The sequence below is a fragment of the Sminthopsis crassicaudata genome, chromosome 3, assembly GCF_048593235.1.
Source record: "Sminthopsis crassicaudata isolate SCR6 chromosome 3, ASM4859323v1, whole genome shotgun sequence".
In the NCBI taxonomy this organism is placed as follows: domain Eukaryota; kingdom Metazoa; phylum Chordata; class Mammalia; order Dasyuromorphia; family Dasyuridae; genus Sminthopsis; species Sminthopsis crassicaudata.
In genome coordinates this window covers 241742842-241768569 of record NC_133619.1, presented here as the reverse complement: position 1 = coordinate 241768569, position 25728 = coordinate 241742842, and the positions used below count along the sequence as shown (strand labels likewise).

The 25728-nt window shown below is 32.5% G+C and overlaps 1 protein-coding gene across 4 annotated transcripts in view; it reads left to right on the top strand.

The window, feature by feature from the left end:
* The window catches only part of LOC141561128 (cohesin subunit SA-2-like), a 124292-nt gene that overhangs the window by 59223 nt on the left and 39341 nt on the right, over nt 1-25728 (top strand). For all 4 annotated transcript variants that reach the window (XR_012487976.1, XM_074300259.1, XM_074300258.1 and 1 more), the window contains exons 18-30: nt 1786-1878; nt 1967-2056; nt 4644-4847; nt 6327-6403; nt 9704-9791; nt 10216-10311; nt 11456-11503; nt 14135-14227; nt 14568-14718; nt 16794-16942; nt 18196-18297; nt 20553-20716; nt 20838-20966. Coding sequence is in view for 3 of the 4 variants with exons in the window: in XM_074300259.1 (XP_074156360.1) it covers nt 1786-1878; nt 1967-2056; nt 4644-4847; nt 6327-6403; nt 9704-9791; nt 10216-10311; nt 11456-11503; nt 14135-14227; nt 14568-14718; nt 16794-16942; nt 18196-18297; nt 20553-20716; nt 20838-20966 (1484 nt within the window). In the remaining variant the exon portion in view is untranslated. The remainder of the gene's footprint in view (nt 1-1785; nt 1879-1966; nt 2057-4643; nt 4848-6326; nt 6404-9703; nt 9792-10215; nt 10312-11455; nt 11504-14134; nt 14228-14567; nt 14719-16793; nt 16943-18195; nt 18298-20552; nt 20717-20837; nt 20967-25728) is intronic.

The window sequence follows — 25728 nt, the reverse complement described above, 5'->3', positions numbered from 1 at the left end:
CCTATACTTATTCCCTCAATTTCTTTTGTCTTGAGATAATTAGGGTTTCTAGAACTTTTCATATAGCTATAATGATTATACACACACACTCAAAACCATCTCTCTCTCTCTCTTTTTCTCTCTCTCTCTCTCTATATATATATATATATTATATATATAAGTACTATAGTAAAAATATACACATATATATTTACTTCTAGTTTTATTGGAGAAGCTTCTAATTTATTCCCATTGCAAATAATGCAGGATCTTAATTTTAAATAAATAACTATTATTGTTTTAAGTTAAAGGTCCCTTTTTTTCCTAGTTTTGTTTTTTACACAAAAATGGATGTACTTAGTCAAAAGGTTTTTTGTATCTATTGATATATTATTTTTGTTTTTCTTGGCATTAATATTTATATTTGTGATCTTCCTAGTAATGAGCCAATTCTACATTTGTTATAAATATAACCTTTTAACAGTGTGTCTTTTGATAAGTTCCTGTAGCCTCTTTGATACAGTTGATTTAATTTTTTTGCATTTATGATCATTTGGGATTGGTCCATAGTTTTCTTTCTGTTTTTGATTCTCTCTGGTAAGGTTTCTTTTTTTCTTTTAAAATTATTTTATTTTTTAAAAATTTCATTAGTATTTTATTTTTCTAATTACATGTAAAAATAGTTCCCAGTATTCATTTGTGTAAGAATTTAAGTTCCAAATTTTTTTCTTCCCTCTCCCCTTGCCAAGACAGCAATCTGAGATAGGTTATACATGTTCAGTCATTTTAAACATATTGTCATGTTGTGAAAAATAAGAAAATAAAGAGAAAGACGAGAATAAAGAAAAACAAACAAACAAACAAAAAAAGATGAAAATAACATGCTTCGATTCACATTCACTCTCCATGGCTTTCTCTCTGGATGTGGATGGTATTTTTCTATTTCAAGACTATTGGAATTGTCTGGGATCACTGTATTGTTGAGAAGAGCTAAATCTATCAGAGTTGATCATCACATAATCTTGCTGTTTCTGTGTATAGTGTTCTTTTGGTTTTGCTCACTTTGCTTAGTATCAGTTTATGTAAGTCTCTCTAGGCCTTTCTGAAATCATTCTGCTGATTGTTTCTTATAGAACAAGAATATTCCATAACATTCACATACCATAACTCATTTAATCTTTCTCAAACTGATGGATGTCTGGACATTCAATTTCCAGTTTCTTGTCACTACAAAAAGGGCTGCCACAAACATTTTTGGACATATGGATCCTTCTCCCTTTTTTGTGATCTCTTTGGGGTACAGACCCAGTAGAGACATTACTGGATCAAAGTGTATGCATAGTTTAATAGCCTTTTGGGCAGAGTTCCAAATTTCTCTCCAGAATGGTTAGATCAGTTCACAACTCCACTAATAGTGCATTAGTGTTACTGGTAAGATTTAAAAAGCATATTTATATTATAAAAGGGTATTTCCTACTTTTAAAAACTTTTTTGTAATATTGTAATTAATTATTTTTTGACCATTCAATAATCAATTTACTTGTACATCCATCTGAATTCCAGGATTTTTTTTTCTAGGAATTCATTTATGACTTATTCAATTTCTTTTTTTAAAAAATTAGGTTATTGAAATTTTCTATTTTCTTTTCCTGTTAATATGGGCATTTTCTCTTTTAAAAAGTATCCATCCATTTAATTTATCAGTGTAATTCATTCAAGCTAACATTTAAACTCTGAAATGAAATCAGTGTTGCTAATATTGAGCCTTGTCTAATCTTTGTCTTGTGCCTTATGCTTTTTCTGCAGACCCTCACAGCAAAGGAGAGGAAAACTCAAATGGAAGAATGTGTCCGAATGACTGAGCGTTTCATTATAGTGCTTCCTGAGCTCTTGGCTAAGGTAATGAGCAGCTGCTCCCTAAGTTGTTAAATATTTCATTGTAATTCCTATAGCACTTTCATGTTTTGTTGTTGTTTTTTCCCTATAGTATTCGTCAGATACAGAAAAAGTGACAAACTTCCTGCAAATTCCTCAGTATTATAATTTGAATGTGTATGTTGCTGGACGTCTTGAGCAGGTGGGTGAATAAGGAAGAAGGGGAGGGTTACTTGAGGTGGAGAGGAGAGATGATAAAATTTTTTTTGGAGATAATTCAGCAGATCCAAGGAGATAGTATTGATAGAGAAGCAATAATATGGTGGTCATAGAAACTATTGCCTCAGATATAATACATTTCTATAAATTCAGAGTCTTTATCTCAGTAAATTCTATTATTGTATGAAATTGTCACTTTCCCTGTTGTTTGAATGTCCTGGTGGATGATTTGAACTTTCATGCAGGAAACTCTCAGTTTAAACTATAGACTATGTTTCTCTACCACTTGTAATAATAGCTTTGTTGGATCTGACAGAATGGATGTATTTGGATGGTGAGGAACTCTTTAGAATAATTGCTATCAAAATTACAAAGCCTTTCCTAGAGATTCTCTTTTAGCTGCTAAGAGAATTTAGAGTATAGCAGATGTAGACATCCTACTGAGAGGTAAAGTTGAGCAAGAGAATAATTATTAAAGAGGAATGATGATTGTGTTGTGCTCTCCTATTTGGGGACATTTAGGACAAGAAGCAGATGATATTTTGTCAGATTTTTTGGGAGGAGGGCTTTACTTACTTACTAATTGATTGATTGATTGCAAAGGCAAGCATGTCCAGCAAAACCTTTATTGTTCAGAATGGTCACTAGGGGCCAATTGAAGCTTGCTCATTATCTTTTTGGGAGTATTAACTGAGCAGTCCTCATTCTAACCTTGCGGTTTTAATGGGATAAGGTGGGATGAGGGGTAGGGATGGGAAGAATAAGGTGAGTTGAAGTTTCCAAGCTAATAATTGTATTCTGAAAAATGATTCCCTATTACATTTCAAGAACCTCCTCTACTTTTTCTATTAATACCTGATTTCTTGCTCTATTTTCTTTATCTCATCTCCAACATTCTCTCAATTTCTCTTTATTCCATTATCTCCTTCCATTCTTCCATGTTCCCTAGAAGAGGATTCTTAAGTTTTTTGATGTCCTAGATTACTTTTTAAGTCTGCAGGAATCTGTGGACCCCTCCTTAGAACAATATTTTTTAAGTGTATAAGATAGAATTACAAAGGCAACTAGTGATATTGAAGTACATTTTATAGCAAGAAATCATAATAGTGATAAATTTATGTAAATGATCATTTAAGAATTCTTCAACAACTGTGATATGAAAATATCTGTGATAAATTCATGTAAATGATCATTTAAGAATTCTTCAACAACTGTGATATGAAAATATCTGTGATATCTGTTAGTGACAAAAGTTATAGATTCTTCTGATACTGCTGTGATTTGTTTTCTATATATGAGAAGTTAATAAAAATAGAGGTGATTTTTTTTTTTTTTTCTCCATGCAAGTTTACGGATCCCTTGAAATCTATGCAGGACCCCTTAGGAGTCTGTGTACACCAGGTTAAGAACCTTGCCCGAGATAGATGTGCAACTGCAAGTGCTGTTTATTTTTTTCTCTCAGAGATTTATAGGCTTTTATTAAGCTCTGTGTTTAGAGGCATAGGAACTGGCTTCAAATCTTGCTTCTTAATAGCTTTGGCACCTTGGGTAAGTCACTTAACCTTTTAGGACCTCAATTTCTCTTCTGTAAAATTAAGGGATTGGATTAGATGCTGCTTCTGAGTCTTTTGTCATTCTAAATCTCTGATCCTATGACTCTGTGTGTGTGTGTATGTGTGTGTGTGTGTGTGTGTGGCTTTTCTAAAAACACATTCGTAGATATATTTGTTTGTATATTCACATACATGTACCCCTGTATATGTAAATACATAAAATATGTTTGTGTTTTTAGAAAATGGGAAACTAAAAATTAGTAGATACTCAAATGGATTTGTGGTCTTTCCGTGGGCATTTCCGTGTCTTGCTAAGCAAGGATGGTATTCTTGGTAAGGTTGCATACATTTCCCTTCTGTAATGAGGATTTTCCTTGATCTTTTGACATTGTAAGGATACCAACAGGGCATAGGAGATAGACTGATCATTCTCATTCTTGCCACAAGGCTCATTTTTGTTCTTTTCCTGTTTTTAAAATGACACCTGTTATTCCAGTTCTTCATGATTGCTTGTTTATAAGGTGTACACAATGCAACAGACACATTACTATTGTTAATAAAATTCATATAGCAATAATATTGTATAATAACTTGTTTTTTGTTATTTTGAAGTTGAGAAAGCACTCTTCTCACACTACCCCATGAGGTAGGTAACACAACTTTTTTATCCTATTTTATAATTGAGGAAACAATCTCAATGAGGATAAGTGACTTGCCTAAGATTATACAGCTAGCCAAGATTGAAGCTGGAACTTGAACTCAGATTCTCTGATTTTGAGGTCCATTGCTCCTCCCACTACATTATTCTGAGAGCTTTTTAGTTCTCATAATTGTTGTTATATTCTTCCCCTTTTCCTTTCTCAAATTTGCTCACTTCTTCTTAGTACAATATTCAGTGCTCACTGGATGCTCAACAAGTGCTTGTTAACTTAGCTCTTCCTTCTTGGATTAGAGTTGTTAAGCAACCATTGGGATGGTGACCTGGCCCTCCTCATGAGATCCTGCATTTCTTCGTAGTACTTGGATGCGTTGCTAACGGAGATGAAAGAACTTGTGCACAGACACACTGATCTTAATGTCCTTGAGGCCTGCTCCAAGGTATACAGTATCCTCTGCGGTGAACAACTGGCAATTTACCCTTTTGTGTCCGAGGCTCTTCACAAACTAATAGATGAGATGGTTATGGACTTCTCCCAGCTAATAGGTGAATTTTTCCAAGAGGTAAGTACAAACAGAGTGGGTAACTGAGAAGAAAGATGTAATGGGGGATGAGGGTGGTGATGATGATGTAGTAAATAAGAGATCATGAAGATGAAACTTTTAACATTTACATTGAAGAAACTTAGCAATTAAATCCGTAAAACAATAAATTTTTCTGCTCACAAAAAATAGATAACAGTAGGTAGCTTGCCCTGGATGAATGTATGTCATTTAAGATTTGAACTTCTGAACAGATCTAGTAAGGTAGAAACAACCCTGATATTGAAAAGTAGCCAGTTATCATAGTTTTTAACATTTGAATGGTGATTTCTGCACAGAAAAATATAATGTACTCAGATTAAATAAGCAGACTGGCTATTATGTTGATTAATTTATATTAGATAGCCTTGGTGGAGGTGAAATCTCTTCCTAAGACCATGGATTAGTTTTTTGTTATCTATTACAAAACATTTTCCATTCATTTATCTGGGTTTGAAAAGTAGCAATAATTTTTTTAGAGGATGATGGTCTAGATTAGATTGAAATTTCCATTCATAGTAAATTGCAGAAATAGGTATGGGAGACACATCTCCCTGTATGGCTGAATTCATCATGAAGGAAAGAAAACTATTTTGGGATATTTAGTGTCATTTCTGATAAGTGGTCACTCTACAGTGGTAGGTAAGGAATTTATATTAAAAAATTTGTTGTTAACTACATTTTAGATTTAATTTATTTTACATGAAATTAGTGCATTGAGAGTGGGATTTGGATTTATTTGTTATTTCAGCTTTTTCTTTATAAGAAGATGATTGAATTATATAAAAGTTACTTCCTGCTCCTTTCCCACATTGGTTTTAGGACCTTGAGTAGATTCTCTTCTCGTTAGAGAAATCTGACAGGTTAACTTGTATTTCTTTCTTTTTTTTTTTCTTTGTGTGAGGATGGGAGGGGAATCAGGATTGACAGGACTTTATTTAGTTATTTTTGGACTTTCTTCTTTCTTTTTCTTACTCCATAATCTGAAGGATAGAGGTAGTTATGTAAACATCACTGTAGGTATTTTTTAATCTGCATTTTATAGATGTGGACACTGAAACGCTCTGAGAGATCAAAATAGGTGCCTTTATTTACTAGCTTAAGAGATGACAGACCTTGTACTTTATCTAAAGTCTGACTCCACATGTTCCTGTATGCTGCACAAGTCACTTACTCTTCCTGTATTTACTCCTCTGTAAAAGGAAGATAATAATGCCTGCATTACTTACTTCCCAGAAGTATTGTAAACAAAGTATTGTAAGTATTCATGAATTAAAGAATTCTTTAAGTGTAATATGGTAGTATTATTTCTGCTTCTCTATATTACAACTATAAACTCCGATGAAAGCTTCTGGGAAAGAGTATTAGCTTAGCCAAGTTCTGTTTTTATTTTGATGATTGCAGAAGAGCAATATGTATGTTCTCATTCCTTATCATTTCTATTTTTTATAACTTATTTAGGAAGAAGGTTTAAGTGTCAGTGAAGAACACATTTTTCGAATGTCCTGCATCCTAAAAAAACTAACAGCTTTTCACAAGTAAGAGGGTTATTTACTTATATCTATGTATGTATATAATAAACATATCTGTTTACACATTCTGTATGTGTCCTCAAAACTAGGATTCCTATGGTGTTTATGGGTTCATAAAATTTTTATTGACCCTGGAATGCAGTGAAATAAATTTATTTGCAAGAGCTTTTGTCATATAGCTGGAAACTCCTATCTTTTGTATGTATCATTTTTCCCTTGGTTTTAATTATGCTAGTAGTAAAAAACCAAAAAAAAACGAAAATAAACAAACAAACAAAAAAAAGCTTTCACATTAGGCACTGCTGTGTGTCTAGTCCATTATTATGTAGTATAATCAAAAAGTGAAGGGATCATTATTCTTTGTTCTTTCCCTAAGTTATCATTGAAATATCAGTTGGGTTTAGCTGTCCCAGATAGTATACTATGCATTGTGAGTAGTTAGTGAAGGTTTGATTGCACATCTGGTAGCTCTAAGTGCATTTTTGAAGGGCCACACTCTTCTTTCCAGGTATAAGCAAATTTCTCCCAAGTTTGACAATGTCCAGTGGCATCTAGATAGTGAATAGAGAGATTGAAGATACTCATTAATCACTGAATGCAATACCCAATAAGTAGGTATTGTGATTGTTTAATCCTTCCATTATTTCTGTTATTGAAATGGTTTTATGATTTTTTTTGTGTGTGTGTAATCTATGGATAGGTGAGGTTGAAAAATAACTAAAACAAAAACAAGTATAAACTTAAAGCCTTATTAGTTACAATTTACAATTTGTGATAATTGGCATAAGAGCTGAAACTGTGCTTTTAAATAAAGAAAAGGGCTTATTGGAACAAAGGAACACAAACATCATTTTTAGAGGAATATCGAGTTTTTTTTAAGATGAGAGGTATGTATTCAAGTTGCCTCATGTTCTTTTCAGGTTAAGTACAATTAAATAACAAAAAATGTCAATTCTTATAAATCATTCTTGGTTCTCTTTTAAAATAGCTTTCCCCACGCACAATCTGACACTAAATTCCACATTAAGATATATATATATAAAATCTGAATAGAAAAGATCATACCTTTTAAAAAATTTAGAGTTAAGTACTTTTTACCATTATGAATAGGGGAGATTTTTGAACCAAAAAAGGGAATTGTTTGGAGCATTAAAAAAAAGATGAAATAGATGCTTTATACTGTGCAAAATTTAAAAGTTTTTATATGAATAAAATCAATGAAGATAGAATTAGAAAAGAAAGGAAGAAAATATTTGTGTCAAATATTATCAATAAGCCCAGTATTTGAAATGCATAGTGAAATAAGTAAATGGCCCAAATACATAACATCTTAAAGCCGTTCTTCTAGACCAAGGACTATTGACTTTTGTTGTATCATGGATCCCTTCGCTGGTGAAACCTTTGAATCCCTCCTCAGGATGATATTTTATATATATATATATATATATATATATATATATATATATATAAAAGAAGATACATATAATTATAAAGGAAACCAGTTTTGTTGGTTATAATTATAAGACAATTTCTCTAAAAGGACACAGGCCCAAATTAAGAATCATCGCTCTGTGGGTAAGTGGTCAAAGAATATGGTTAGTTATCAAAAGAATTGTAAATGCTAAATTGAAAACATGTTACAAATCATTAACATTAAAAGAAAGAGGCAGCTAGATGATGATGGAGAAGAAAGAGGCAGCTAGATGATGTCGTAGATCATGGGACTTGAAGTCAAAAAGATTTGCGTTCAGATCTTGTTATAGATATTTCCTAGTTATATGACCCTCTTATTTTCAACCCTGTCTCTCTCAGCTTTCTCTCTGTAAAATAGGGATGATAATGGCACCTATCCTCCAGGATAGTTGTGGGAATTGAGTGACATAATATTTGTAAAGTACTTTGCAAACCATATTATTGTTGTTGTTATTGTTAAACACATATTGAAACAACTCTGAATTGTTACCAAATTCCATGCAGCTCAGAAAAAGTGACAAGAAACAAAATTGTCCTTGTGGGTGGGGCGGTAAAGTGGTTCAGTTTTCTGAATATTGGCTGGAAATTATGCAAGAAAAGGGATTTCTTGTTATTTACACACATTGTATCTAGCTTATATTGTAACACATGTAAAATGTATGGGATTGCCTGTCATCAAGGGGAGGGAGTAGAGGGAGGGAGGGGATAATTTGGAAAAATGAATACAAAGGATAATGTTATAAAAAAAATTAATCATGCATATATACTGTCAAAAATTATAAATAAAATTAAAAAAAAAAAGAAAGAAAGAAAAGGGATTTCTGCCTCTCCACAGCTTTTGACCTAATAATCTCAAAATGTACTATTTTTACATGTACTTCTAAGCCAGTCAGAGATAGATGCAGAGATCCAGCATCCAAATGAGTGCTCATTCAGTAGCTGGAAAAGATTATTATGATTGTACAGTGAAAAATAATAAGGAATTTAGAGAAGCTTAGAAAGATTTGTATGAATAGAAGTAGAGTGAAATAAACAGAACCAAGAAGACAAGACCCCACAGTGGCTCTGGTAGCATAAGTGAGTCTGATCACTAAAGAGAAAATTCATCCCTGAACCACTGAAAACTCAACAGAGGGCTCCACTAGCAGGTAGTAGAACATTTGTCCATAAGATGTAGACACAGGCTTTCTGAGTGCAGATTATCACACATTTTGAAGAAATACTAGATCAGGAAAAATTTTTTTCCTTTTGTTATAAAAGAGGGTTCAATCTGGAGAGAGGAGACTTTGTTGATATAAGAATAATGACCATAATAATGGCTTTTGTATAATGCTTAAAATCAATTTCCCTCAGCTCTTCACATCCAGTGATAATATTACATTAACTTAGTTAATGACTCAGCTATTAAGGATTAAAACCTCATTTTACTATTTTTTTAAAAATTAAGTATTTTATATTTAAGACTTAATTTTTGTTGGCCTTCTGATTCTATTATTTTTTAAAATACATTTTATTTTTAATTTATGGAATAAAACAAGTATTTTCATAATGTAGTGTAATAAAAAAAAATGATTGCACATGAAACTACAAATTTATTATGTACAACTTGCTATTCCTTTAATTTCTTTTGTCTTTGTTCCCATCCCCCCCTGAAATGGCTACATTACATGCAAGCAGATGTATATATGAATACACATACAAACATATATAAAATTATTGTATGCAATCTATATATTCTTTCTCTGGATGCAGATCTTCATAATTTATTTTAGAATTAAATGAGTCATTACTGTTTTATCAACAAAATCATTTCTTGTTTTGCTTATGGCTTAGTGCACATGATCTCACCAGGTGGCACATTGGTGATTGGACTTTGAAAATCCTGAATTTTGAGAAGGAAAATGGGGGTTTGCCTGCTGAGGTAACGTGCATGTGTACTTTTGATTTTCTAGACCGAATGAGTTTTTAATGGTGTTTAATTAGAAAATGTAATCGGTGTTTTGGATTCCTTAAAAAATGGTCTATATAATACAGTTTTGATTCTTTCTGCAAGTATTTTTGTGTAAACCACCTTATTCTGCAAAGAATATCAAATACTCTTCATACTCTTTTTAAATGAGTTATCCAGAAGGGGGTGGTGTTTTTACCTGAGATTGCTGGTTTTTCTCAAAACTTGAACACACATTCTTGCTGATCCTTTTCTGTGATTGAAAAGTAAAATCATTGAGTTGCTTTATGTATTCTTTGTGCTTCTCCATTGTTTAGATTGCACTGTCTAAATTTTTATTTGTTTTATTTGAAATTTAAATTTGCTTTTGTTTAAGAGAATAATATTCTCCTTTCAGACCTTAATTCCTGCTCTTCAGTGCAGTTACTTTGCTCTCTTATGGCAGCTGGAATTAGTTACTGAATCATTGGTAACTGAAATACCTTCCTCCCAGGTACGCTGACAGACTGTTATCCTTTGCCTTGAGAATTTTATTTTTATAGAAGATCAAAAATGCTAAAAGTTTTGTGGAAGGTCTTATTTTTAATTTTATTTTTTTATTAATTTAATTTAATTTAATTTAATATTATTAATTATTGTTGAATAATCATGATACTTATTATTTAATAATAATTAGAGAATTATTAAATCAAATGTCTTTATTCCCCGGCAACTAAATTAGTCTAAGGCTATGGATAAACAAGGAATAATTCTCAAAAGAGGAATGCAAACCATTAACTATGTTAACAAATATTCTTAGTGCAAAATAACAAGAGAAAGATATATATTAAAACAGCTCTAAGGTGTCACTTCACACAGAAAATTGGTAGAAGTGATAAAAAATATATGGAGCCAGTGTGGAAAGATAGACATGGGTATTGCTTTTAATAAAGTTGTGAATTGGTCCAACTATTCTGGAACTTGCTTTGAAATTGTTAAGAAATAAGTAGAAGTCTATACACTTTGACTTGCTGATCCCATTACCAAACTTCTTATTCCCAACATGATTACAGATAGAAAGATCTCATAGACACCAAAGTATTTTTAAGTAGCAAAAAACTACCTCAGGGTAGAGGCCCATCAATCTGAGGAACGGATGGATGAGTTCTGGTAAATTAATATGATAGAGTATTACTTTGCTGTAAGAAATAATGACTACAAAGAATAAAGTCAATTATAGGAAGACACTTAAATGAAATAACCAGACCAGGAAAACAATATAGACGCTGACTAAAAACATAAAAATGAAACACTGTACATTTACAATGATTACATATAGCTGCAAAGAATAATAGATCTCAGTTGGATCAGAGAAAAAGAATTGGAAAGGCATGTAGTTCAGCATCCTCATTTTGTAGATGAGGTCCCAGAAAGGTTCATTGTCCAAGGTTATACACTATTCCAGAGGTGAAGTGGAACCCAGGTCCTCTGACCATAAAAGTCCCTTTCATTTCCCACTGTATTATTTTATCTTTTGAGAGAGAGATAAAAATGCATCTTTTTCCTTTATAAAGGTAGTGGGTGTAGACTATTTCATAGAACGTATTAATTAATATGTTTATTAGTCTTACTGATTTTGTTTTATTCTTTGTTAAAAGGGATTGAACTCTAGGTGTGGGAGGGAAGAGAGACATTGGGAGGAAAAGGTAATGTAAAAGTAAGATACTGTTATACTTTTTAAAGGAGATAAGATTGAAAGAAAAAAAAGATCATTTCCCTATCTGAAAAATAATGCATCTTATAGATTAAATGAGCATTAAGCTTTCTTCTAAATTTCCGAGAAAATTTCCTTACCAAAAACATGTGATTTTAGTCACTGGTATTCATATTAGCAGGAACATTGTAGAATCATTGGTTTATCTCATTTCTTACAGACTATACTTTCTGTTAGTTATTAATATTATATAGCGTTTGTGAATTAAGTATCTTTATTACCAAATTAAGCCCACGGTTGGCTTTGTATAAACTTTTTTAAAAAGAAAATTTTGAGAAATGGTAATACATTTTAAAGAATGCAATATCAGAAGGCCCAAATTCAAATTGATATTTGTTTATTGTCTGTGTGATCTTGAGCAAGTTATTGAATTTACCATGTTAGACTTCATTTTTCTTAACTATAAAATGAGATATTTGGATCACATGACTTGAGATCTCTTTCAGTTTCTTGGATCTATGATCCTATGTGACCCCGAATATATACAAATTTAACTTGTTATTAAAATAATTATCATAGTAAAGAAAAGCTAGAAGGTGAAAGAAGAACAAAATAAAAGCTTCAATAAATTTAGCTATTGAAAATTGTGTAGGTCACAATTATTTTGTATTATCATATACTTGGATCCACATATATTGAATAAAGAAGTTATCTTTTTTTTAAAAGAATTTTTTATTTTTTTCTCAATTGCATGTAAGAACAATTTTCAGCATTTTTAAAAATAATTTTTGAATTCCAAATTCCCTTCTCTTCTTCCATTTTGAGGAAATAAGCACTTTGATATAGATTATACATAAATAGTTTTGCAAAGCATATTAAGGAATAGAGCATATTGTGGTGTGATTAAACAGAAGTTTTAAAAGTAATAAATGTAAGAACTGCTTGTATTAAACTATACTGGGATTATTTACTTATGCTTTAAAATATTACTTGTTAAATCTTGTGCCATGTGCTATAAATGTCAATGACATATACTTTCAATTTGAGGCATTCTTAATTTCAGAAGTAAATTCATTTTGTTGCAATTATCTTGTTAATTAAAAGGCTTATTATTTCTATGAATTTTTCTAGTCTCTTAATTCTCTGCTTTCTTTTTGGCAATTTCAGTGCTTTTTAATAATGATATTTAGTTTCATTCCTCAAAGGAAGTGAAATTTATTGCTTTGTTAACTGATCTGGGGAAAAAAAGAGTTTGTATACTTTAGAAAATCTCTTCTTTATTGCCCCCCAAAAAGGATATTTTTGGTTCCCTATTTCTTGGTTATTTCTAACTGGAATGTTTCCATTTTCCCTCACCATTGGCAATTTGATTTTTTGCCCTTTTCTCTTCCCAGATATTAATGTTCAGTGAAATTCACTGTAGAACACTTCCCAAAAGGATAAAAGAGTCTTTTTCTGTTTTGCTTGGTTGTTTTTGGGTTTTGTTTTTTCCCTCCAAAGACACCTACTAATAAGGCCTCAGGTCCTGAAAGAAAAGGAAGAATCTGAAAATTCTAGTTTTTCTTTTCAGCTAATGTTAGTAAATTATGTGACTAGCAAAGATATCTTTTCTTTTTTTCAGTTGCAGAAAGGAGATTGCATAAGTAGTCTATATAATAAAATACTTTACTATGTGCCAGGTACTTTGCAAATATCTCATTTCATCCTCACAGAAACTCTGTAAAGTATATGCTGTCCTTATTATTCCTATTTTATAGTTAAGGAAACTAAAGCAAGCAGCATTTAAGTGACTTTTCCAATGTTAGACAGCTAGGAAATGTCTTAGGCCAAATTTGAACTTGGGTCTTTCTGATTCTTAGCTCAGGGCTTTACCTATTATGTAACATGGTTGCCTGAGAGATATAACACTTTACATGTTCTTGAACTTAGAATCATAGTTGTAGTATGACAAAATATATCATTACTTGTTAAGTATTCTAATCTGGGGGAGGAGGGAAGTCCTTGGTCATTGTTGTTCCCTTCCAATTTCTGAACTTGAATGACTTTAAGATCTTTTTTATTTTAACATTATTTCTTGATGTCCCCTTTATAGGTCTTTGCAATTCATGCAGTTCTTAGAGCATAACAGAAAATTTGGCAAGCTTATGTTGGTAGTGTTAGGGGTTTAGAAGTAATTTGTTTTCTGGGAAGAATTGTATTCACTGATGCAAAGTGAAGTGAACAGAATCAAGAGGACAATTTGTATAGTGTCAACAATATGGTAAAATTTAACAGCTTTGAAAGTGTTAGGAATTCAGATCAGTATAATGACCAGCCATGATTCCAGAGATTAAATGTTGAAAAATATGTTAGCTACCTCCTGATAGAGAGCTTTAAGATTTAGAAAATCAGATTTTTTGGGATATGGCCAGAGAAGAAATTTGTTTTGCTTGATTCTGCATGTTTGTAATAGAGTTTTTAAAAAAAAAAAAATTATTTCGGTGGAGAATGGTGGGTTGGGTATTGGATGGGAGGAAAGGTGTATTTTTGTTGATAGAAAAAAAATTTATTAAAAATTATAAAACAAGTGATTTGTTTTGAAAGAAGTTCCCTAATTTTTAAAGAGACCTAAAAATATTTTCAGGAAACTCTTTCGGAGTTGAGTGAAAAGATGACATGTTTCCGTTTGATTTGTGAATCATACCTCAACCATCATAATAAGGATGTGAGTGAAAAGGTTGGTGTAACAGTCTGTTTTCTCTAGAACTTATTATTTTCATTCACCAAACCAAAAATGAAAGCCTGTATCTTATTATTATTTACTCTAAGAACTTTTTTCTTCATAGTGAATTTTATCCTCTTATACTAAGACCTTCAAACTGAAAGTTTTGTTAGAGATGATGTAGTCTCTCAGGGAGGGACAAATGGGAAGTGGAATGGCATCTATGGTAGTTTTTTTTTTTTTTTTTTTTTTTTTTTTTTTTTTGTGGTAGACAGATGGAGGAGTGGATTTAGTGGTGTTTTTCTTCAGGATTCTAAAGTTGTTTGTGTATGTGTGTGTATGCTTATGTTTTTAGGCCTTCATTCTACTATGTGACTTGCTGATTGTTTTAAGTCACCAAGGTGTGGATGAGGATGAAGATTTTTCATTGCTCAAGTTTCTTCCTGATCATGATCTACAGTCAAGAATGATTGAGTTTGTCAAGGATCACGTTTTTGGGGAGAACAGTAAGTATCATAGCCCAAAATCATACATTTTTTTTTAAGTTCTAGAGGCAATAGTTTTAGAGCCTTCATCAATCCAGGAAAAGATATGGGGGAGAGGGACGGGGTGTGTGTGTAACCAAAAGTAAAGATTTTGAGGTTTCTTTTGTTTTTTGCAAGGCAGTTGGAGTTAAGTGACTTGCCAGGGTCACACAGCTAATAAGTATTAAGTATCTGAGGCTTGATTTGAACTCAGGTCATTTGGACTCCAGGGCCAGTTAATCTACTGCACCACCAGCTGTCATGACCTGGAGAATTTTATAGCAATCCCACATATTTTTAAACTTCTAGTCCCAAAGCATCCTTTGTACTTGAATGTTTAAGGTATGTATTTAGGAGAGATCATTTTATTAGGCATACATATTGACTATTAAAGTTTTTAAATAAACAGAAAATTATAACTTTATTTTCTAGTTTCTGAGTTATCAAGTAATCTTTTTTTTTTTTTTTTTGGATATATATATATATATGTATATATATATATATATATATATATATATATATAGAGAGAGAGAGAGAGAGAGAGAGAGAGAGAGAGAGAGAGAGAGAGAGAGAGAGAGAGAGAGAGAGAGAGAGAGAGAGCTTTTTTGTCATATTGGAAATGGCATGTCCATATGGGCATCAGTCATTGGCACTCCACAATGATAACATCAGATCCAAATATGTCTCTTTTAGGTCTTGTTTTCAGACTTGATGCCAATATACCTAATATCTAAATAACCCATTTCTTCTCCTTGTACTTTCTTGTTTTACTCTAGTTCCTTCCTGCTGATCTCAGTTCTGGCCACAATCTCTTGTCTCTTTTTTTCTTCCTTGCTCCAGCAAAATTCCAAACCTTTTAATGTTACCCAAGTTTAAAAGTGTCATAATTAGTGACACTCAGTATCTTGTTTTTTATAAAATATTTAATTTATCCTACAGAGCAGCTAAGTGATACAGTGAACACAGTGAACAGCCCTGGTATTGGAATCAGGAAGACTCATTTTTATGAATTACAATTCAACTTCAGATTTATTAGCTCTGTGAACTTGGGCAAATCACTCAATACTGTTTGACTTTTTTCCTCATTTTAAAAATGAGCTATAGAAGGAAATGGCAAATCATTCTAATATCTCTATCAAGAAAACCCCAAATGTTGTCACAAAGATTCAGGCATGACTGAAACTATTGAAAAAAACCTAATAGCATTCTACCATTATCTTTTAAAATACTAGAATTTAAAAAAAATATATATTTGATATTATTCTTTTGGAATTCATTGAAATCTTTTTCTTAGGAAATTTGAATTTATTTTGAATTAGATGAAGTAGATTAGCCTTATTACTCAAATTTTATACTCAGAATTTCCTTGCTCTCATTTAGGATTTTTCTGTTTTTAATGATTTAGGTCTGATTTATTCTTAAGTATTGATTTGGTGAAAAGATATCAGCGTTAAGTTCCTCTCCTTTCCTCTTTTCCTTTAAATTTAGACCACTATTCACTGACTCTACTTTGTAGTTAGTATTGTCCTTTCTTTTCTTCCTTCCACTATTGATAAAGATGCAGAGAATCTTGATTAAGACAGTGGAATTTTCATTTTATAATTTTGCCATTGTCCAAAAGCAATGAACAACCAAGTTATTGCTTAAATATTGAATCAAGCATTGTAAAGGTTATGGAATCATTTCTGCAATTGAAACTTTTAGACTTATTTGGTGTATAGGCCATAAAATATGTTACAAAGGGGTAGCTAGGTAGATAGAGCAACAGCCCTGAAGTCAGGATGACCTGAGTTCAAATCTAGCCTCAGACATTTAACATTTCCCCTCTGTGTGACCCTGGGCAAGTCACTTAACCCCAATTGCCTCAGCAAAAAAAAAGAAAAGAAAATATGTTACAGAAATATTCTTTAGTATCTATTGTATAGGAATTGTTGTGTTGGGGAGGAGAGGAAGAGATATGGATAGATTGAATGTGTAGGAAGTTCAATTTGCTCACATTTATACAGTGTAAGTGGACAAGTTACATATCAAGAGCACAAATTGAATTCTTTTTCTAGATTTGCCTGAAGAGATGAATAGAGAAGAAGCTCATAGACTGGATTCAATATACAGAAAACGGATTATTCTGGCTGAATATTGTAAACTGATTGCTTATAATGTGGTGGAAATGATGACGGCAGTTGAAATCTACAAGCACTATATGCAGGTCACTGTGATTCTCCATTATGGATTGAATTCATGATAAGCTTTGCTTTTGATATTTGTTAGATTAATTTTTCAGTGGACCGAGGCCATATATAAAATGCCTGGATGACATTGTTATATTCCAAATAATCCTGTTTATGTAATCCCAACTTCTCCTATCTAAAGATTTATTTTTCCAATTTGAGGATAATTGAATCTCTTGGCTTGATTAATCCTTGGCCATTTGCTCAGGGCTTGTTCGAAAGAAACTAAATTCTAGTTTTGTTAATGGTTCCAATTATTTTTTAAATTTTAATCAATTAATTAATTAATTAATTAATTAATTAATTTTTTTTTTAACAAAAGTTTTATGCATAGGTAATTTTTCAGCATTGACAATTGCAAAATCTTTTGTTCCAACTTTTCCCCTCCTTTCTCCCACCCCTTCCCCCAGATGGCAGGTTGACTAATACATGTTAAATATGTTAAAGTATAAGTTAAATACAGTATATGTATACATGTCCAAACAGTTACTTTGGCTGTACAAAAAGAATTGGACTTGAAACAGTGTACCATTAGCCTGTGAAAATGTAGGCAGACAAAAATAGAGGTATTGGGAATTCTATGTAGTGGTTCATAGTCAACTCCCAGAGTTCTTTTGCTGGATGTAGCTGGTTCAGTTCATTACTATTCTGTTGGAACTGATTTGGTTCATCTCATTGTTGAAGAGGCCCATCGTCCATCAGATTTGTTGTTGAAGTATATAATGATCTCCTGGTCCTGCTCATTTTACTCAGCATCAGTTCATGTAAGTCTTTCCAGGTCTTTCTGAAATCATCCTGTTGGTCATTTCTTACAGAATAATAATATTCCATAATATTCATATAATTGGTTCCAGTTTCTTAAGAAGACCAAGACTAAATCTTTGAATCTTACATGTTGGTTGCTGATTATACATAATAGCCTTCTGTAGCAATCTTTAACTATTCTGGTTTGTATTTGGGCCATTAACTTATATATAGGCTAATATGCTGTATCCTCTGGTTTTTAAATTTTATTTTGTATAAGCTATATTTATTATTAAGATGGACAATAGAATTGAAAGCACTTTAAATCTGCTAATGATAAGATAAAAATTTACTTTTTTAAATAAGCCTTTTAATTAGTATGAAATTAGTAAGAAGTTAACATGGCTAGTTTGTGAATGTTTTTTTGTGACAATATTTTTCTTTAATGGTGTCATTTTGTTCTTTTGTTTCGTTGTGTTTTTATTAGACTTACCATGATTTTGGTGATATTATTAAAGAAACAATAAACAGAACGAGACATAATGATAAAATTGAGAGTGCCAGGACGTTGATTGTTTGTTTGCAGGAGGTAAGAAAAGCAATGTTGGCGTTAAAATTCTCATGTATAAAAGTAGAGATTGATTTTCCACACTATCGAGAGGTGAGCCCTCACTTACAGGAATTTTTCCAGAATCCTGAATAATTGACACCATCAACAAATTGATGCCCATGTCTGTAGTGGTGTATTTTATGAATGCCTACCCTCCTTATTTTTTCTTTAAAAAAAAAAAAAATTGTATTCAAAAGGAGAGATCTGTCTAATAGTTCTGTACTTACTGTGTACTTAGTTGCATTCATTTGAGGTTGACAGAGTGCTCTACTACTGCTCCATTATTAATAAGTTAAGGAAAACATAGGCATGAAACAATATATTCATGTCCCTATTGTGAAATTAAGGCAATGTTTGGTGTGGAGTTTCAGACTTTTTACATGCAGGTACTCAATAAATGGCATGGACTAAGCAACTGTTGTATTCATTAGCCAAGATCATATCTTGGTTTTTCTTTTGGCCTATCCCCTTGAAAGTATTTTTCTGAGTTCTGAGGAATTCTTTACTTTCCCTTAACTGGCCTGCCAAATAGGTCCCTAAAGTAAATGGCTATTATTTCTCCATCAGAGACGGGTAACAAAATGCTGGTTGTAGACAGCTACATACTTGGGGTGTTTCTTTGACAGTCTGCAATTCTAAACCTTAACCGAGATGAATTAGTGCGTATTGGAACAGATTGTCTTTGGGAATGCTTATTATTCAAGGACAATGGTTATGTGTCTTCACTTGATGGGTGCCAATTAGTTCCTGACAGTGTTTGTGCTCATTATCAGCTAGGCTAGTGTTGTTATATTTTAGGCTGAAGTTACAGTAAAGAAAAGAGAAATATTACATTTTGCCCACCACCTTTCTACCTCATTAGCAATTTTAAACCCCCTTTACCTCAGGGTTCTGAGCTCTTATCATTTTGAGAAACTGGACATCTATTTTAGCAACTGTTGCAGCCTAGTCTACTTGTACATTTCTGTTTTTAAGTTTCAGAACATGTTTCTCCTAGAGTGACTGATACATGAATCCTTGCTACTATTTCACATTCTGCCAGATGCTTTATATTCTGGCTTGAGTCCCTGAAATAGGAGCTAAGGTGAGGGTAAACAGCAGCCTGTCAGAACCCTGTGTTTAGATATTACATACACAGATCATTTTAGCTTGACCCCTGTTTGATGTGCTGATTTTGAATTTAAATGGAACTTGTCTATTTCTGAGGGATTCTTGATGGCTTGGTATAGCCCTACTTTAATGGGAGGGGGAAAAGGGGCCATTGTTAAATCATGTTTAAAAAAAATATTCAACATAGACAATGATGCTTCCTCAATGTTCTCTCCTTCCCTCTTTTTTTTTTTTTTTTTGAAGTGAACTTGGTAAACATTAAGAAATATGAGTATTTAAAAATTTATAAAAGAATAGAATGATTGTATATGAAATTATAAACACATATTAGTTTAAAAAAAACCTATATATTAAACTTAAAACAGTAGTAATAAAATTATCCTACTTGTCTTTGTCCCATTTTGAACTTCCTTTTTTTCTCTTATTCTGAACTTTTATATGAAATGAAACGAGCAAATTCATATACAAAGGATTGTATATGAAATAGTGAGTTTCTTATATGCATCTTGCCTATCTGTTTAAGTATATGATGTATTCAGCATATTAACTCTTAACTATTATGAGTCTCTCTCCAGCTTTTCCTTTTCCTTAAATGCTTAATGACCCCTTTTTTCCTAGTATTTTTTCCTTTTTGGTGGAAGGAATACCTTTTCTCTAGTTACTCTCCCACCTCACCCTGCAATATTGAAAGAAAAAAAAATATTAAAAATCTTTGTAACAAACATGTAGTTGAAGCAAAACATTTCCACATTGGCCTTGTCTAAAAAGATATGTTTTATCTATACCTCAGCTTTCTTTGAGCATAGGACTTCTTGGCCTGCTTTGAGTTTTGCTTGTGTTTCACTTTGTTTTACTTCGGAATGATTGGTACTGTCCAAAAATGTTGCTTTGTACATATTGCATTCCCATGGTTTTCTAGTAGGTGACCACTTGGCCTGCAATGTCATAGAGGGGATTCATGCTTCCTTGGGTAGTTAAGGGAGAGGTAGAAAGTCATTTTCCAACACTATGTTTTTAAAATTCTGTGTAAAACTCCTCAGTGTCTACAGATCTCAATATACTATTGATATTTTCTTGAGGATTTTCTTCTATGAAAAATGTTTGATAATATCTGGGTTTTGCAGTTATATCAGAACCACATGGCAACCTATCGCAGCAATAACAGTCGTAAAAAGCAGGTTGACTCCTCAGCTTCCTTTGCCAGTATTAAAGAACTTGCTCGTCGATTTTCTCTCACATTTGGCTGGGATCAGATGAACTCCAGGGAATCAATAGCTATGATACACAAGTATGTATTTCAAGTACTTTTATTTTACTTTGTAGTTTTTCTGCTTTCAATCTGGATTTTATATATATTTTTTTTTGTTTTTACCTTTTTTTTTTTTTTTTTCTTCTATCTTTGCTAACAGAGAAGGAATTGATTTTGCATTTCATGGAAATAGTCAAGATATAGACTATTACCTCCCTCCCAATCTAACCTTCTTGGCAATCATCAGTGAATTCTCCAATAAACTACTCAAACCTGACAAGAAGCTGGTGTAAGTTTAACTATGTTGTTTGATTATTGTGTTTGACCTGTCAAAACATAAAACAGTGATAAGAAACAGGAAAGTTTGTAGGAATTGTGTATGGAACCAACTTACATTGTGGGGGAATGGACTTAGGAGTTAAAACATGTTTTGTGTCTGCCTTTATATAAATGAAGTTCTTGGTCTGAAATGTGCATTATAATGTGTGTTATTGCCCATATTGTATAAGTTGTGAGTATACTCAGCAAGGCTGTGTATTGAATCTTAATTTTTCAGGCATATTGATATGATTATTGCTGTTGGAGTGATGGCAGTGTCTTTAGTAATTTTTACATAAAGTTTGCTTATTTTTCCCAGATCACAATTATTCATTCTCTCTCTTCTCCTCCTCCTTCTTTCCTTCCACTCTCCTCTTTCTCTTTTCCTCCTTCCCTCTCTTTCCTTACCCTCTCTTCTCCTCCCTTCTTTCTCATGGCCATTTGCATTCTTTTCTTTTTGTTTTTGTTTTCCAAGTTAGTAAAATACATTGTTTCAGTTTTATAAGTGGACAACATATGTCCCGCAGAATTGTTGCTCTTTTTAATTACTTGTAACAACTGGATTCAGCTTCATCAACAAGCATTTATTAAGTACCTACTTAATTGTGCTGGGTGCTGGGGATAAAAGGGGGGAAAAAAAACAGTTTCTGGTCTTAAAAGGAACTTCCATTCTTCTGGCATGTAGTTAAGCATCTTATATGCATATGAATATAGACAAAGTAATTTCTAAGACGGGAGAGAATTCACAAATGGAAGTATCAGGGAAGGAGTGGATTAGAGGTCTTGGTTGCATTGGTTTTGTGCTTTCAGGGAACCAGGGTTTTTAAGAGGCAAAGGTAAGCTAGGAAAGCATTTTAGTTATGGAAGACAGACTGTTGTTATATTTATATGAGGCACAGAGGTAGATTGTCATGTACAAGCAACAGTAAAGTGGCCAGTTTTGCTGGAACATAGAGTACATAGACCAAGAGTTCTTAACTTTTTTGTGTCATGGACCCCTTTGGCTATCTGGTAAAGCCTATGGACACAGGCTCTTTCTCAGAAAACTGTTTTTAAATGCATAAAATAAAATACACAGGGTTACAAAGGAAACAAATTATTTTGAAGTGTATTTATCAAAATATTTAAAAACCAAACTCCAAACAGGTTCCAGGGACCTGAGGTTAAGATTCTCTTGTAGATCATCAAGGAGTGAGGAAAGAGTGGCAGGATATGAATAGGCAATCCTGATATGCAGCCCCCAGAAATAAAGTGGCTTTTTAGACATATCCAGAAAATCTAAACCTTGAAAGAAAGCATTACAAATTCATGTGTTTATGTGTTGTGTACATTTTAAGTGGCTGTAACTTGAAAACAGGGCAATATTAATTTTTTCTTTAGTCAGGGAGTATAACTTACTGGTTAAACCTGCCATGTGGTTGGCAGTCGCCATCAATGGTTACATCTTTTTAAAAAAAAAAAAATCTTGTTTTGCTTTATAGTATAGGAAAATACACAGATTAGAAACATGCCATTTCACCTAATATAAAAAATACAGGAATGACTTAGATATTAAATCATAAAATAGGCCAGATTGTATGGTGTTTTTTCCCCTGCACATGGTAGTTATTGAAATTTGGCTTACATTTTTTGATGCTCTGCTTTGTATTTTGGAGCAACTGATAAATATCGTTAACAAGGGTGCTTTTAATTGTCATTGTATAATGAAGATTTGTGATTAACCAGGGCAAACAAGTTAAAGGCAATTTTTAGCTTAGTGTAACAAAAAAGTTTGTTGACAATTAGACTTAAACAAAAGTGTAGAGGGCTGCCTCAAAAAGTAGTGACTTCTCATCACAGGAAGGCATCAGAGTCTGCGTGGTCACCTGAATTCAATTTGAGAAATATTTGTTAAATATCTATTATTTTAGGGAAATGATAAAAGTTCATGTGTGTCATTGTGATATCTAGTAGGCAGAAAAGAATATAATCCTAAGATCACAATTTGGAGCTCAAAGGTTACTTAGAAGTTAACCAGTCCAGCTCTTATTTTACAGATGAAGAATCTACGTCCCATTGTGGGGCAGAGACAGCTAACATCAGAAAATTGGGATTTAAATTCTGCAGCTTCAAATCTAATGCCCTTTCCATTGTGTCAAACTATTTCCTTATAAAATAATAACATTACAGAAATAATAAAAATATTTTTATTATTGTGAGCTTAATGTAAATGTATTCACAAATGTAAATTTTTGTTCATATAAGGGACAGAATAAAAATTTGTATACAGCAATATGAATCTATTGTTTTTAAGTATGAAATTTAACATAGTAGTTCAGCATTGCAGTTCTTGCCTTTGTTCTCTTGAGAGTCTTCTTCCATTTGTATATTTTTAATGTTTCATTGATCTTCTTTTCTTTCTTTTCCTCTTTTTTTATCCTCTTGTCTTCTTCCCCTTGGGGGAAAAAAAACCCCAAAATCCAACCACTTCTTTTTATTTATTTTACTTGTTTTGGGGCAAGGCAGTTGACTTTAAGTGACTTGCCCAGGATCACACAGCTAGAGAAAGGCTAGACCAACTCAGGTCCCCCTAACTCCAGGATTATTGCTCTTTGCTATTCTATCTAGCTGTACCAAAGCCCTCCCTTTTAGCAAATGTAGTCAAGCAAAACAAATTCAAAAGCTGGCCATGTTTGGGAATGTAGATCTCATTTTGTACCTCTGCTTCACCATGAGAAACATGAGCATTCTGGAATCTTGATTACTCATTGCACTAATCATAGTTCTCAAGTTTTTCAATTATTTTCATTTTTAGGATTTTAATCATTTTGCAAATTATTCTGGTTTGTTACTTCAATCTGTATCAGTTCATATAAATCTTTCTAGATTTCTTTGGCTGTTCCTTTCATTACTTCTTAAAGCAAAATAATATTTTGATTATATTCATAGTCCATGATTTGTTTATCCATCCTCCAGTTTCTGAATGCCCACTTTATTTCCCGTTTTTTCTATAATAAAAAGTGCTCCTATTTATTTATCTATGTTCAGGTATATACAGATATGTATATATAATATATATTTTAAAATATATTTTTATTGTGTTAATATACCTAATAATGGTGTTTTGAGGCCAAAAAGTAGTCACTTTCTAGAATGATTGGCGCAATTAAGTTTCACTAACAATGCATTATTATGCTTGGCCTTCCTTTGGCCATGCGACAGTTGTCATTTTACTTTGTCACTCTTATCGAATTGGTAGATATAATTTATATTTCCTCTTCTTATCATTGATGATTTGGTCCATTATTTAATGTGGTTGTTGGAATTTGTCATTTTTCTTTTGAGAACTGCATGTTAATATCTTTTAAACATTTTCCTATCATCAAGAAGCTCTTGATTTTATATATATTTGTATAAATTCCCTAAGTATCTTGAATTGTATCAGAGAAATTTGCTACAATATTCTCCCAATGAACTGTTTTCCTTTTTTAAAAAATATTTCCACAGAAGTCATTTGCAAAAGAAAACAGATCTCCCATCCTAAAAAAAAAAAAATCCTCAAGAAAAGTAAACTTAAAAAAAGAGAGAGAGAAAAAGAGAGAGTATGCTTCAATCTATATTCAGACACAATCAGTTTTTTCCTCTTGGATTTTTCATCATAAGTCCTTCAGAGTAGCTGTGGATTATTGTACTGCTGAGAATAGCAAAGTCATTTATAGCTGATCATCCCATAGCATTGGTATTACTCTGTCTGTATACAGTACATTTCACTTTGTGTGAGCTCATGGAGGACTTTACAGTTTTTCTGAGAGCATCCTGCTTGTCAATTCCTATAGAGCAATAACATAATCACATACCACAATTTATTCAGCAATTCCCCAATTGATGGGCATCTCTTCTGAGAAGAATGCTGCTATAAATATTTTTATATATATATAGGTCCTTTTTCTTTTTTAAAAATCTTTTTTGGGATTTATGCCTAGTAGTGGATCAGAAAAACTTACTTCAAAATTACTTTTACAGTTACTATTGCTATTTCCTCCCATTTATTTTCTCTTCTTTCCCCCATCCCTCCTCAAAAGAATTTTGCTACTGACCATGCTTCTTTTGATATGCCCTCTCTTGTATCACCCTCTTCCCCTTTTCCATATCCCATTTTCCTTCTACATTCCTTGCAGAGTAAGATAGATTTTTATATCTATATTGAGTGTGTATGTTATTTTCTTTTTGAGCCAATTTCTGATGAGAATAAGGGTCACTCATTCACGTTCTCCTCCCCTTCTCCCCATCCGCTGTAAAAGCTTTTTCTTGCCTTTTACACTATTCCACTTCTCCCTTCCCCTTTCTCCTAGAATAGTTTTCCTCCATAATCTCTTAATTTCATTTTTTAAGGCATTATCTTCATATTCAACTCACACCTCAGTCTGTATATATTCCTTTTAACTGCCCCAATATTGAGAAAATTTTAATGAGTTACAAGAATCATCCTCTTTTGTAGGAATGTAAACAGATAAACCTTATGAAGTCCCTTCTGACAACATTTTCCTGATTACTTCCTTATGCTTCTCCAGGGTCTTGTATTTGAAAATTAGATTTTCCACTCAGTTTCTGGTCTTGTCATCACAAATACTTGGAAATTCTGTATTTCATTTTTTTCTCTGAAGGATCATACTCAGTTTTGCTGGGTAGATGATTCTTGGTTGCAATCCTAGCTCCATTGTTCTTGGAATATCACATTACAAGTCCTCTGGGTC